Raw genomic sequence first — 15,021 nt, 5'->3', positions numbered from 1 at the left:
GTTGCATTGAGACCCTTATAAGATGTTTACAAGTATCTGAATGAATGAACAAATGATAAAAATGTGTGCAGATCATTTAAATCAACAGCAGGAATTTTTCCATATGTACCATAATTTTAAAGTTTAGGTAGATTATTTGACTGCAAATTAAGAAATGGTGATTATCCTGGATCAGGCATATAATAGCAAGGGTAATTAATTACCTTTTATGGTTTCTATAATTACCTTAATCCTGATTTCTGTTGTGGAAAGTATTCTGTGCATCAGTTTAATGCTTTTGGAAAAAGCTGCTGTGCTGATGATGCATATGCATGTATGCATTTGCTCTAGAACTCTGAAACATGCCTTGTCATACATAACGAAAAATTTAAAGTTCTTATGTCATCTCTAATTTTTTTAAAGTGTGTTACTCATACCTAATTCTGTGTTAATATTCAATCAATTATAATTTTATATTGTTTGTCATTTCAATACAACTTTTCATTTATCACAACACATTCATCCTTTAGTATTTTCTTATCTTCTGCAAAATTATCTTTTTATGGAAGAAACCATTCTGTACATGTGAATGTCCACTGCAGTAGTATGAGGTGAGATCTACCTTCTCTTGATAAATCAGCCTGGGGTTTGATTACTATGGTTTTTTGGTTTTGAGAGAGTCTTAATTTTGTTCAGCTCATTAGGAGTTGTTCAGTTGCATAGTTAAGTGTATTTCAAAGAAATACAATTTTCCTATTGTTTCAGGCTTCACTTCGTGGAAGTATTTAATATCCATTACTAAAAAGCAAGAAAGACTCGTACTTTTCCACAGATTTTAGATTAGAGATTAGAAGGCACTTGGTGAACCCCAACACGACACTTTGTAATGAGCAATTATTCCCATACCCCTCCCCACTCCTCTCCGAGAAATTAGCCTGGAAATGGTCAAAACAATCCATCAATGCACCTGCGAGCCCCCAGCCCTCTCAAATCCTTCCAACCCTCCCCGCCCCCACTCTGTCCTGAGGGTATATATGCTTGCTCTGTCTGTTTTGCAAATTTGTACCTGATGATGCCGCAAGTCGGTGAAACGCGTTGTACCGTATAATAAAATCTGTGGAAAAGTATGAGTCTTTCTTGCTTTTTAGTAATGGAAATACAATTTTTGCCACAATTAGCTCACAGTATTTACTCAATGTCTGTATGCTGTAATTATGTATTTTAATTAAAAGATACAGTAGTGATTTATAATCTCAATTTCATTTTGTTTGCTTAATTTATTCTATTATTTTATTCCCCAATCATGTGCATTCAGTGCACATATTATGAATGGTAAATCAGAGAGCCATGTGTCCCATAAGTTATAATATACCTTGTGCTCTTAACTATGAAATGATATTGGAAGTCATTTTTTACTTTCTTATTTATTGTTTAATTATTCTTCAGTCATCTCTTTAAGTGGTTAGGGGTTTTATGGTTATTATATCAGACTTGGTACTATATTTACCCTTTTTGAGTTGTATTAGTGTTGCAAGACGATGTTATAATTAATTTTTAGAACATCAGTTATCCTAAGTAAGTTTTCTTTGGATGCCATTGCTAAATTCTTGTGGTTAGATGTTAGCCAGAGAAGTCATTGCAGTAGATAAATCACTGAAGTTAATATCAAGATTTAGTAAAAAACCTGCCAAGTTTATGGGAAATATTCAACACAAGTTTAATCACAAGGTAGTGATTGCATTCCATATTAATGATTATTTCTATCATTCTTCTGATTAATGATATCTGTTTTTCATTTGGCTGCTTTAAAATGATACCTCCATTAACTTCAGCTGTTAGTTTTCTAAAGATTAAAGGCATTTTAACACTAGTATATGACTTTTGGTTCATTGACTATAGTTATCATTGTTGAAAGTAAAATAATCTTTTTGCAGTTTCACATTTCACTTGTAAAATCGCTGTGCCATTTTATGTGTTCTTTAAATGCTAATAAAATTGGCCTAACAAGTTTTTTTCTATCAAATGTTTTCACTATTTTAATTTTTCATAAGAATATAGTAAAAAGTCTAAATGAATGCATATCTGCAGGTGTGAAACTGTGAACTTTTATCCATCAATCCAGGCCCACCGAATCAGCATTTCAAATGTTTTAGGGATAGATATTGAAGTTTTTTTCTTCTTCCTGCGTCCATTGAAGTTGGGCTCGTGGACCGTTCTGCTTCTTTATTTCTACTCTTTCATTCTTACTAATGAATACAACCTTCAGTTAAGTTAGCATTATGCCAGCACCATCTTATTTCCTTTTTTTGATCTTCAACATGGTACATACAGATTATGTATGTCCGAATCAAACCTCTTTTGATAATGGAATATGTATTCCTCCAGCCATGGTTTTTCAATGAATTATAGATTTTTGGCAATGAATTTGTAAAAGAACATATTTCTCATGAAATAAACATGCAAATGAATCATTATATCCCCATAAAATTAACCAAAATTATTTGTTGAAATTTCAATTAACAAATCATGAATTCATAAAAAGCAAATTGCTCAAGGTTACCATGTTTAGCAAGTCATTTATATTCTTTAGTCACAACTTTAATATTTATTTGTATAGCAAAATACAGGTATTAATTGAAAATTTTTGAATAGCTCTTGAGATCTCACTTAGGGTATGGAAATTTTATTTTATTGACATGGCTTTTTATGGAATGAGTTTATCTTGTGATATTCTTAGACTTTTGCCCCTTTTTTAGTTGGCCCCATCTCTTCTGCCTCAACAGACTGTGAATTCTGCCTCTACTCTCACTCTGAGAGCTTGGCTTCAAAGGCATTGTAACCTTGACTTATTTATTCACCTAATTCATTGTTGGATAGAAAAAGGGAGGGATAGAAAAATGTATGCATCTGAACAGTACATTGAACAATAAGCCTGAAGTTAATAGCTCTTTTTGTCCTTTCCTTGAGGGAGGAGCCCTGAACAAGTTTGGCCTACCAGTAGTATTACTTGCTGCCATTGTAAAAAAGTTTGTAATCGATCTAGAGATTCAGTATGAAGACAATTAATTTTTTTAACAAAGTACAGTATTATTTTATCATTAATTATCGGCCTAGCAGAAAGAAGTTTTATGTTTGGAGGACAGTGGAGTTTGTTTGCAAGAAATGGACAGCGGAGATGTTATGCCTTCATGATGTATAGTTTTACAATTTGTGAATGCATGATAGCATGCAATGTGTTGGGGAAATTTTGAAATAATGCATTTCCATGTCATCGGGCTTTGAATAGTGGCTTTGAATTTAAATGTGTATATGTTTATGAGGAGGAACATAGTAGTTCAGTGGGCATATTGCTGGGATACTGACCAGAGGGCCAAGGTTTGATTCCCAGGGATGCCTCCAGGCACCCTCATCTTCACCCAAATTATGATTTTTTGGTTACCACATTGTCCTAGTGAATTATAGGCAGCACAGGGTGTAGTAAATAATGGCCCTCTATCTTGATGTGTTCATTTCACATGCCATTGGGCTTAGTGTTAGATGAGCTAATTATGGTGAACCCTCACCCCTTCAAAATATACCTTCACATTGGTAATTTTGGTTTTTCTATGCACAAGGGCCGTAATGTGAATAAAAAAATTAACTATCAATTTTTATTGAACATCCCTCATATTTTGAGAAATCCATACTAAAAAGCATCTAAGGTCATAAGCTTTTGATCAGGGACTGATCTTAGCTTTGAATTAAGCTGAATCAAATTAATGAAATTTTACTGCATATTTGAGGAGGCTATGTTATAGACTGAAAGGTAATTGAAGAAGCATATTGATGTTATTTTTTTAGTCATCAACATATATACCAATGTTGTTTGCATCAATTTGATTCAGAATTTAGTCTAGAATACTAAATGTCATGGGACAGTTTTGTTTAAATCCATGGATGTGATACTTGAAGGATTAGCCTGAAGCCGATAATGAAACTGGTTTCACTGATATTTTACCAATTGATTAATTTCTCAAGAGGAAAGTCGAGGATCATTCTCATTACCATACTGCTAACCAAAATCTTCTGGAGGGAAGTTTCGTAAATTTTGTTTCGTAAGTTTCATTAAGTTTTTTTACACATTTTTGACTTTCTCTTCAGCTATGAAAGAAGTATTTTTTGAGGTCAAATTTTAAGCCACATTCAAGCATGGTACATTTTACAGTCACATAATTTTGAATTCACAGATTTGTAATAGGATGAAATATAAAAAAATGAAGCTATGAATAGGATTTGAATTCCTCCCATACATTTCTTTGTTATTATTTTTAATTAAAATTAATGCTGTATAGGCTGAATTTTCAAGAACAAATTTTCAAATTACAATTTTTGAGAGTAGAACAATGTGAAGTGATATTTGTATGGTTTGAAGTAGTTATAGATGATTACAAATGAATCCCTCCTCAGGCATATCATAATAGGGCGCCTAAAGTTTATGCAATAAGGAATAACTGTATGACATTAAATATAATAATGAATAGGTGAGTAATAGTTATGGACCTCAATCTGAAGAAATTAAAAACAAGTTAATCTTTGAAAAGTTATATCCTCTCCCTACATATAATTATGTTCTATTGACTGTGGTTGTAGGCATTGAGAATCTTCTCATTTTTGAAGCACACAAGTCTACAAACTTCAGAGTGGAGGCTCAAACACATTAATTAATAATTGTTTGTATTTATAGAATGATTTTCACTGTTTTCAAGATATTTCAATTAGAGGTGGATATCAATTCGGACAGATTCAATAAAATATAAGTTTCTTGATATAGTGGATACAGGAGTTATTTGGGAAAGTATTGTTGACAAGCTATAACGCCTATCAAAACAATCTCTTTAAGCTGATGTCTGTTTTGTGGCATCAGCTTCTAGAGATGGGCATCCTCTTTATGGAAGAAATTGTTGGTTTTTTTATTACTGCAACTTAAATTAATTGCAAGCATTAAAATACTGATACCAACAAAAATGTTTGTTGTGGAAGTTAATTTGATTAATGTGGCTATACTTTTTCAGTAGAAGGACACAACTTCAGAAAAAACTTTACTTGGACAATTTTGGTGCAATTAACAGTTAATTTTTGGAAAGTGACACAATGTCCTCACATGTGTAATGGTTCTTGGGATATTTGAGATACCAAAAAAAAATTTATTTTCAAAATTGAACATGTACATATCTAGGTCATTACGTAGGCACCTAATCCTTAGGTTCCTTATCTTTTTCTTTGGGGTTACCTAAAGGAAAGTGTAGTTCAAACCATTTTAAGTATCTTATGGACTTAAAATAACTAAAGCAATAAACCAAGGGTATTAATAAAAAGCCATTTTTTAGGAATGCAATAATGTATTTTTTTTGGGAGAGTAAAAAGGTGAGATCCCATGGAGGATGCCATACTAGTTGGTTTAATTAAAAGAATTAATTGTACAAACTATACACAAACCACATTGTTTAAGTGTTACATATTTTGGACATAATCTCATTCTCCCATTAGTTGACCTTCAAAGAAGCTTGCCCAAAACTGTCAGAACCAACCTCAAGGAAAGCATAACAGTTTCAGGTTTAACTTTGTGGAATTCCTTCATGATGAGGTTATAATAGAAACTTTACACTTCCACAATAAAAATTCCACAACAAATTTATCGTGGAAGTGTAAAGTATCTTTTTTACCCTCATCATCAAGAAAAGCATTCGAAATTTTTTAAACTTCCATATTTATTTTGTTTTAAAAAGAAATTGCGTCATAAGTGGATACTCTTACCTTATTAGAAAAATGGCTAGGATTATTTTAAAATGCTATAATTGTCATTAGAGAAATCATCACTCTAAGTAACCGGTCATTTCTGTTCAAGAATACTGTTGCAGAATTTTCAGAGCACAATCTGTGCATATTTTCCTTTTGTGCTAAATAATTATGATAGCATTTAATTTTTTTGGCATTAACTGATTAGAATGAGGGTTTTATATCGAAAACTATGACTGCCATGAATAATTGATCATAAGATTTGGAGTGGACCAAGTCTAAGAATTGAGGCTTTTTATAAGGTGATCTGTATTCGAAATTTGTAATAATTGGACTTTGTAAGTAATTTTAATGCCATTACAATAGACAAGTGATGTCAAACTGACTCATTATAAGTTTTTAACATGAATAATGATTGGTCACTGGTAGCTAGTCTAGGTGAAGCATTTGCATATTTGTATCATATCATATATAAACTTGTACTCACGCAATTTGTGTAAGTCAATGGTACTCCATGAGATAATAAATGTTGATATGTGCCATGTGGGTCTCTAATTGTGTCTACATGTAGAATTTCATTTAACTCACATTTAATGTCTATTATCTGGTTTATTGAAATTGAGTCTATGCTTTTTTGTAGCTGTAGTTTATTTTTCTAGCAGTGAAAGGCATTGCCTCTTTTCGAATTCTGGGCTCAAAGTAACAATGATACTCTTCCAATCATCACATTTCTTGCCTTTAAAAGTTAATTCAATGTACCTGCACAGCAGTGAGTTAATATGGGTCATCACATGTTTACATGGCCTATGTGACTATGTGGAATCAATACAAATAAATTTCACTTTTTTATGAGCATAGAAGCATACAGGTATGCAATTCTTTATCATTGATTTCAAAATATCGTCAGTATTTCTTTTTTATGATACATGCAGTGTTTGCATGCCTAATTTTGTGATTTTCTTGATGTGTAAGTTTTCATTCTATAGCTCTGTATTTGACTACATGTCTGTCAGAGTCTTGCCATGTTAAGAAACAAAAATAGCAGCTCTACCAATGTTCTGATGGATACTTTCATGGACACAATCATGGATCTCCATAATGTGCTTGAGTGTCACAGTTGTTGTTCATGGGATGAATCTTGAAACATGGAAGTCGGGCATGGTATGATTCCTTGCTCTATCAAGAATCATTGGATCTGACTTTCAGAGCTTTGTTCATGACATAGAAAAATTGCCATATGTATAGTGGTAACATACAAGGAAATATTCATGGTTAATGGCCTTGGCATGAGAACACCAAAAGAACTACAGAAATTTGATGTCAAAATCAATGACTCTTTCACTTGAAAATCAAGGTGAGAATTCTAAAGGCATGTTGTCAAATTTTGTAAATTATGTACAAAGTACTAACTCAGGAAAGTTTGAGCTTCTAGTATGACATATTGTGTCGTAGAAACTTAAATATATCAAGACGTAGTGTTCCATTACTTTCTATTCCTCAAACAAAACTTGTAGTATGTCTCAGTTATGAGTGCAGTATATTATCCCAATGTTATTGAAAAAATTTGCAAGTGTAGATGAGTGGAAAAGGTAAAGGTGCTGATTTTGTGGGAGCTATCATTATAGTATTGATTCATGTGCATTAATTAACCAAGAACTATGGTTAGCTGTGCGGTTTTTTTTTAAATGTTTGTTTTATACTTCAACCTCCAGGTGTTGTAAACATTTTACTGCATAAAATCATACCTTAACCAATGGCTGACATTCATCAAGATTTTGACATATTTTCCCATAGTTAGATATCTTTCTGCTTGCGTCTGTTACTTGATACTAATTATTAGCAAGCCATGAGGATATTTTAATCATAAACATACATATTTTTTTAGAGTGCAAGTAGAGTTGCAGAAATGGAGGCCAATGGTCATGTGTTTCTGTCATAAATACAATTTAGCTCAAAATTTAGTCTGGCAAAAATAAGAATATTTTTGGGAGTCCATATGCATATTATGAGAAATCACTTCTTGAAAGAAGCATTTGTGTACATAATAAATTGATGAAAAAATAATTATTTATTAATGCTATGATATTTAGCTCAGAAAATCCATTGATTATCAATGGGCTAAGCAAGAATGCTCTTGGTCAGGAAAATTATCAAGCATTTACTACTTCACACCTATGTATATGGTGAACCTGATAAGTAAAAAATTATATAATTTTATGCCATGCTTATTTTGAAATAGGCCATGAACTTAGTTGTTAACTCTTATTTTCATTACCAAAGATTATTGAAATTTTTAGGTTGATTTAATGTAATAAGTTTTGTTTAATAAATGTAAATTTAAAATATTACTTTGTTTATCTTATCAAATTTATGACCCATATTGTGTATTGACTGATCAAAATAGGAATAGGACCAAAAAGAGTAGCATTACTGATTTACCATCCGACAAAAAAACAGGTGGCAGAGAAAAACATGTGTGATGTGAATATGCATCCGCTGTATTGCATGCAATAGTTTCTTTCAGTGACATATCCCTGATATGTATTTTGGTGTACGAGTCCTTGAATGTGATGCCTGGAATCCAATGACTCATAAAATTATAGAATATATCTGTGCAAATTGATTTGTTTAATAGGATCAGGAAGCATGCTGTATGAGTATTATTCAACTTTAATATTCTTTCATCCATATTAAAATGTACTTGACTAAAATCAGTATTCATTACCCATATATCCTTTATAACCTGTGATTTGCACCATTTAATTAGGTATGATCCAAACATTTTTATTTTGATTATAACTTGCATACTTAGTCAAATTTATCAGTGAGAAGTATTCTAACTAAAATCAGAAATTTTCAGAAAATATTTGTCATTGAAAATAGAAAACACGATATAAATATGTACCTAGGAAAGCTTTATGTTGCATTAATTTCTTACAGTATGACTGGGGCAAAGAACTTGTGAAGTTTAAACGTACTCCTTGCAGTGAGAGAAGCAGCCTAAAGGATAGTGTATATATTTAAGTCATAGAATTTGTAGTACATAATAAGATGCAGGAAAAATATTTTAGCATTTTCAATGAACTTCGATATATGCTGTGACAGTTACTTAAATGAATGTGCACAAAAATATGGTAATTTTGCAGTGTGAAAATCATTCTTTCTGATTTAGGTGAAAGTTTTAAAACAGTGAATTTTTTTGCATTTTAGGGTATGTGTTTGATTCATATTTTGTTTTTGAAATTTTACTTTGCCTCCATTTTCCCCAACCCTGTCTAGAGATTATTTTAGGTCCAAACTAGATTTCCGTTTCACCATCTATCGCAAAATTGTAAAGCTTCGAGAGTGGTGAATTTGTGAACTGAACCAAGAATATATCAGGGGAGTATCTCCACATCTTTGGTTCCCACCTGATCATAATTGGTCAAAGTCATGCGATATTTTCATTTGTAGCCAATCACATCTTGAAGCCAAGCATCCAACTGTTGACGGAAAGATTTGTCATTTTGGGTGACTTCATTTCTAATTTTGTCATTCCTAGCATCCTAATTTTGTTGATGTTGCAGGTTATACTTTTACTATAGGGTGATTAAGTTAAATGTCTGGACTTTAAATAAAAATAATCAGATATGAAGAAGAGGAAACCTGAAGTCAATGAGATTATGGAATCGTCTATGCTGGAAGTGCAATAAGCAGATAATGTAGTGCAATTGTATTCTTTATGTGGAAGTCCAAAGGTTCTTTCTTTACCGTCATCGTGTATGGTTCAATACTGTGCACACAACTATTTCTCAGTGTGGGCTTCAGATTTATTTTATTGTTAGTTATATTTTTGGAACTAAATGAACATTTCTAGTGAATTTTAAAAATTAAAACTAGCATTAACAATTTCAGTATCAAGGACTATCACAGCAAGTTCACTCATTTTATGCATGAGAATACGAATATTTTACATGGTTATTTATTGTTAGATTTATGTAAGTTTACTGTGATAAGCATTTCAACACAATTTCAGTGAAACAGAATTCTTAGTGTGGTAGTAGGGTAGTCAACTTTTTTGTATAAAAAACAAAAACTTCACTCAGTTGACCTCTATACATATACAAGAGAGCATTATTATGCACATATATTCAAGCATGTTTTACCCACAAAACCGGCAGATTCAATCACAAATCTGGCGGAAAAATTTTGGAACCCCACATGTGGTCCATTATACCTTCATAGATGAAGAAAATGGTATCTATATTAGAAGGAATAGAAAATGCTGCATGAAAATCCCTAAATGCCAACAAATCCTACTATGATTTTGGCATTAAATTTAATAAATTATGACTTATGATCAAGGAACTTGTATTGGTTCATACTACACAAAATTTTCATTGTTGTTCCTTTCGGAGCTGCGAATTAAGATTGATGCAATGGAAAATATTGAATACTTATAATATTTTTTATCATTAGAAGGTTTCATATTAATATAGAAATCATCAAAATCATTAAAAAAAGCTAAGTAAGGCTTTGATGGTAGCCTATAATAGTTTAGTTTTGAATGTTGGTGCGATATGCAGTAGGTTTTAGTTTATTAAATTATGCATTGCTCATGAATTTCACTGAGTCTTGGGTCTTAGCCAAACTAGGTTATGATGTAGTTCCAATTGTAGCTTAGGTCTAATTCTTGTTTCGTAATGTTCATTGGATTTGTCAAGAGATTATTAACATTTTATTTTACAATACTTTAGAAGGCAAATATATAGCCTATAAACTGTCATAATGCAATTAGCAATGCACATTGGTTGGCAGTAAGCTCTAGAATCTGCAGGACAGATTGTTCTGAAGACTTTCTCTTATAGAAGAAGAATAGATTTAACACCGGAGGAATTGTCTCATAGTTTCAACCCATGCTAAACTTTTTTTGAGCAGTTGGATAACAGCTGAAGGGTTTTGTTCTGTTCAGGAAGAGAGATTATTGGCAGAGAACCATTGTTGAGATTGATTGAGAGTAATACGTGATAGAACCTTGGTCAAGCTTATATTATTACCAAATTCTAAAGTAGTTCTTATGATTATCGGTAAGAGGATAGAAAGCAGGGCCAGAAGGATGTACATGTTGAATGAATTGAAAGGAGGATGGAAATATGTGGAATTTAGAAGGATTTGTTGTGTCAGGTATAAGGTTGTATTTTGTTAGGAGAGGCATGGGAATTCATCATTGTATGACCATCCAAACCTACCTTAACTGGTAGAATACACTATAATAATTGAGTTACTTGTTTCCATTTGAACTGATACTTGTGGATTTTGCAATTCCTTGCTAAATTATCAAGATAAACAGTAGAGGAGTTATTATTTTCAATGATACACTCAATCAAGGGCACAAAAAATATTATATTCATAAGAAGAGGTGCTGACATTAGCGACAGTATTGACAGTGTAAGTTGTGCTTATGATGATTCTCCAAGCAGCCTGACATTGATTTTCAGAATTTAATATGCATGATGCTATTTGCTATTTTTAATCTGTAGGCTCTGTTCTCCTCTCTGTATTTTTTATTGTTGTTTCATTATTCATACTTCTTGGTCTGGCACGTAGCTGAGCATTCGTCTTTCTCAATTCGAAAATTTCAATGCATATTTAACCATTTACTTTTCAATAAAACAGTTTCTGGCGACACTTGGTGGAAATTCTTCATATTGAAATTAAATTTAAAACACTTCGCTTTTCCACTTCAAAGTTTTTTATGTGGAAATTTAAATGTGTTTTAAATTTAATTTCAACATTTACTTTGCATTTTGTAGGTTTTGGGAAACATTACTATTCATAGAATAAGGAGGAAATCATCTATCAAAGTGCTTTGACCACAGGTGATGGAGGTGATTGAATTGATCAACTGTTGCCAGGTACTAGATAAGTTACCCATATTTTGCTGAAGATACTTAAATTGAGATAAGTCATCCTCATTTTTCAGTAGTGGTAGGAAGGTTTTCTATCATCCTCTAATTTTAAGAACTGATTATAGTTTTATAGTTCAATTTAACTGAATATATTAAGGCAAATAAGATTAAAGTTTGATTAATAGAATATACAATTGATATTTTCATGGTGATAATGATTGTTATTTGCATTCACTCATGCACTCAAATTTGAGGCTGGATTGAGTGATATGAATCCCTTCATCACTAAGTTGTGTTTTGTTTACTGTGAAAAAATTCCTGTTTAAGGCATAATTTTCTTTGAGAGTATTGGTGTCTTATCTCATCTGAAATTCCTCATTGACTACAGTATAATGAGGGTACTAATGAAAATTATTCATTGGAAATCACTCATTCACCAATGCAAAGAACCAGTTAGTACCGATAGTTAAAGTAAATTGGCAGTAAGGCATACATTTACTTTGAAACCATTTATTTTACTATGCTAGATACAAGTTTATCATAAAGCATGCATCACAAATTTATTCATTAAGTTATATTTTCAATTTCACCGAGAATATATTCAATGAATGTTCGTGCTCTTGCCAGAAATATAGTAATGCATTGATTTGACAAGCAATTTTGGATGCCATTCACAAGTGAAATGTAAGATACCTAATTGTTGACTCTGATGAGAGACTTAATATAATATATAAAATTAAGTTCAAATTCATTTAAGGGCAAAAGTAAAACCCAAAAACATAAAATGACTGCTTGTGCTATTGCCATTAATATTATTGGATTCTTGTCTTGTCAGTTTGTCTCGTATTCAGAGATAAACTGACTTTCAAAATAAGTCTGGGATATTAGAGAGTGGCCCATATTGCAACTAATTTAACTGAGGATGAAAAAAAGACTTCATAATGGATGCTCTCAATATCAAAACATATATTTATAAATTATAAAATATGGTGAAATTTTTGTATTTATTAGGAATAAATTTTTACTGTGAGTTTTTGCTTGTAAATGCATATGAGACAATATTTATGTCTTTGTGGAAAGCAACTGGATTTTTAAGCCACCGAAGGGAGACATTTGACAATTTCTATGCAGTCAGTGAATGACACATATGATGCCATATGCTAAACCACTTACACAGTGCAAAGAGCATTTGTCGACGTGGTAGCTCTGTAATAATTGCAATACTAAAATGGAGAGTTTTATTGTAAATAAATCAGAAATTATGGATAAAATTATAAAAAAGAGTTAATTCAAATTAACTTACCTACAAAAAATGTGGTAATAAGAATCCAATAAAAAGGTAACTCAACAAATTCAATACTTTAAGTCAAGTAGGTTTATCTTGTTTTTGTAGAATTATTGAAAAGCCACTGTGTAAGACACATTGGCTTTAAGAATATTAAATTTTATCATGATCATAACCTTTACTAAATCCATGATCATTTTTATTTTTTCATTCATAAATACACTTTCAGTTGTTGAATTTTCCCCTTTTTTTCTATTGTAAAGGTATTTTGAATGATAATTTATTTAAATTTCAATTAGAAATAAATGAAAAGTTTTTAAAATAAGTATTTAGGTGATATTCTTTATATCTACAGGACTTGCTTTCGGAATGAAGATGTCCAGAGAAAACATTATTCACAGTAAGTGTTCATATTCTAACTGAAATGAGATAAATTATCATATAATTTAAATTCCACGTTTATAAAAAGATAATTTAGGTTAGCCATCAAAAGAAAAATTAAACTCAGCAAATTATATTTTGATGCTTACCTTAGGTAAGAATATTCGAATATATCGGCTATTTTTCAATGCCATTGTAAAAAGTATGGATTATGACTATCACACCACAGTTGGTGAGTGATAAAAAATAGTTATCAACCTGAAGGTTGGTTCAATAGATGATGGTAGATCTCAAATACTGTTATGCCCAAAATTCATACATCAGGATAGGGGAGCCAGTTTCTTTTTCTAGGCCACCTGTCTTATCCCAAATCTGGCACCCAAAATTTTTTTGACAGATTGGGTAAAGCTGAGGCTGCCTAAAGTCATTATGCAGAATTGAAAGAAAACACTCCCGTCAGTAGCTCAAACTCTACCATTAACCACTATCATTATTATTTGGCCTACTACATGCCCCTGATAAATGATAGTGTATCCTGTTTATCGTTGTGATAATATATCAAATATATAGTGTAAATTGTAATTGAACTGACGCATTAATTCTAATATTGAGAGAGAGCTGTAAAACCACAAGTGCAAAAAATTTCAAATATCATTGCTTATAGAAATGCAAAGTACCCTGCACAAATTCTGTGAATACTGGGTACTTTCTGGAACTCATCACAAAGATCTATCAGAATCCGGACTATACTGACTATATAAAATATTGTGCCTCATTCTTCGGCGCTAATCTTTCAGTTCACCCAGCTTATTATATGAAAAACTTCTTTGACATTATATAATTATCTGAACTGACCAGATGTTTGTTATCTTATTTCATTACAAGTGTCTCTTTGTATGTGTGCATTAATATTAATTTGCTTTATGCCAAATTTGAGATGTTAGAATTCAGTAAAGATATTATTGTTATTAATTAAATGTCCTCGTAGGTTAGAAAAACTCTTTCTTTGCAATTAATTACGGAAGTAACCAAATTCATTAAAATAAATTACGGAATTTTAGCCCAGGTAATAGAAATTAAATAAATAAAAGCGCTAATTTCTCGAAATCATTTGAAATTGTTATTATTTACAAATGGTTCACTTTATACAACTATACAAAGAAACCGCCATATAAAATTAATGGCGTTTCCATGGTAACAAGAGGAGACGAATTCGATATCGATATGTATCGGGATAAGTCGATTACTGAAAATCGATTCAAAATTCAAGTTCTGTTGTAGATTAGAAGTATGAGGTATTATTTATCTACTCACTTAACCGGTGATTGATGATTTAATATGTGCTTGTCCTCTCTGTCGAGATTTGAATCGCGTCGAACCCCGATACGAATTTAGGACCCTATAATTTGTTGATGATCGCTGAATATTGAGTATATTCATATAAGTATTGATTTTTGTCGGTCGAGGCATCTTGTGAGACCATCAAGCCTATTCTACAGCAGAAACAATAACATCAAAATGATTATATTTCTCCATTGTACGTAATTTGTCATTGTTATAGTTCTACTTGTACATAGACCATGGCTGGGGAGGTTGACCCAACTTGCAATCCTGTTAATTTTGTAACTCAGGTTTGTTGTCTTTGTGATGTTTTAGAAATGAAATGTGAGATGTGGTTGTTTAAGTATATAGATTAAGGAAATTGAATTATAT

The 15,021-nt window shown here is 31.7% G+C and overlaps 1 protein-coding gene across 2 annotated transcripts in view; it reads left to right on the top strand.

The window, feature by feature from the left end:
- The first annotated feature begins 14,602 nt into the window (after positions 1-14,602).
- Hip14 (palmitoyltransferase Hip14) overlaps positions 14,603-15,021 on the top strand; it is a 37,315-nt gene continuing 36,896 nt past the window's right edge. For both annotated transcript variants that reach the window (XM_071596966.1, XM_071596965.1), the window contains exon 1: positions 14,603-14,939. In XM_071596966.1, the coding sequence (XP_071453067.1) occupies positions 14,889-14,939 (51 nt within the window). In that variant the 5' untranslated portion in view covers positions 14,603-14,888. The remainder of the gene's footprint in view (positions 14,940-15,021) is intronic.

The sequence above is a fragment of the Hetaerina americana genome, unplaced genomic scaffold (assembly GCF_022747635.1).
Source record: "Hetaerina americana unplaced genomic scaffold, ioHetAmer1.1.p SCAF_8, whole genome shotgun sequence".
NCBI classification, from domain to species: Eukaryota; Metazoa; Arthropoda; class Insecta; order Odonata; family Calopterygidae; genus Hetaerina; species Hetaerina americana.
Note: the sequence above shows the minus strand (reverse complement) of the source record. Positions and strands in the feature narration are given on the sequence as shown.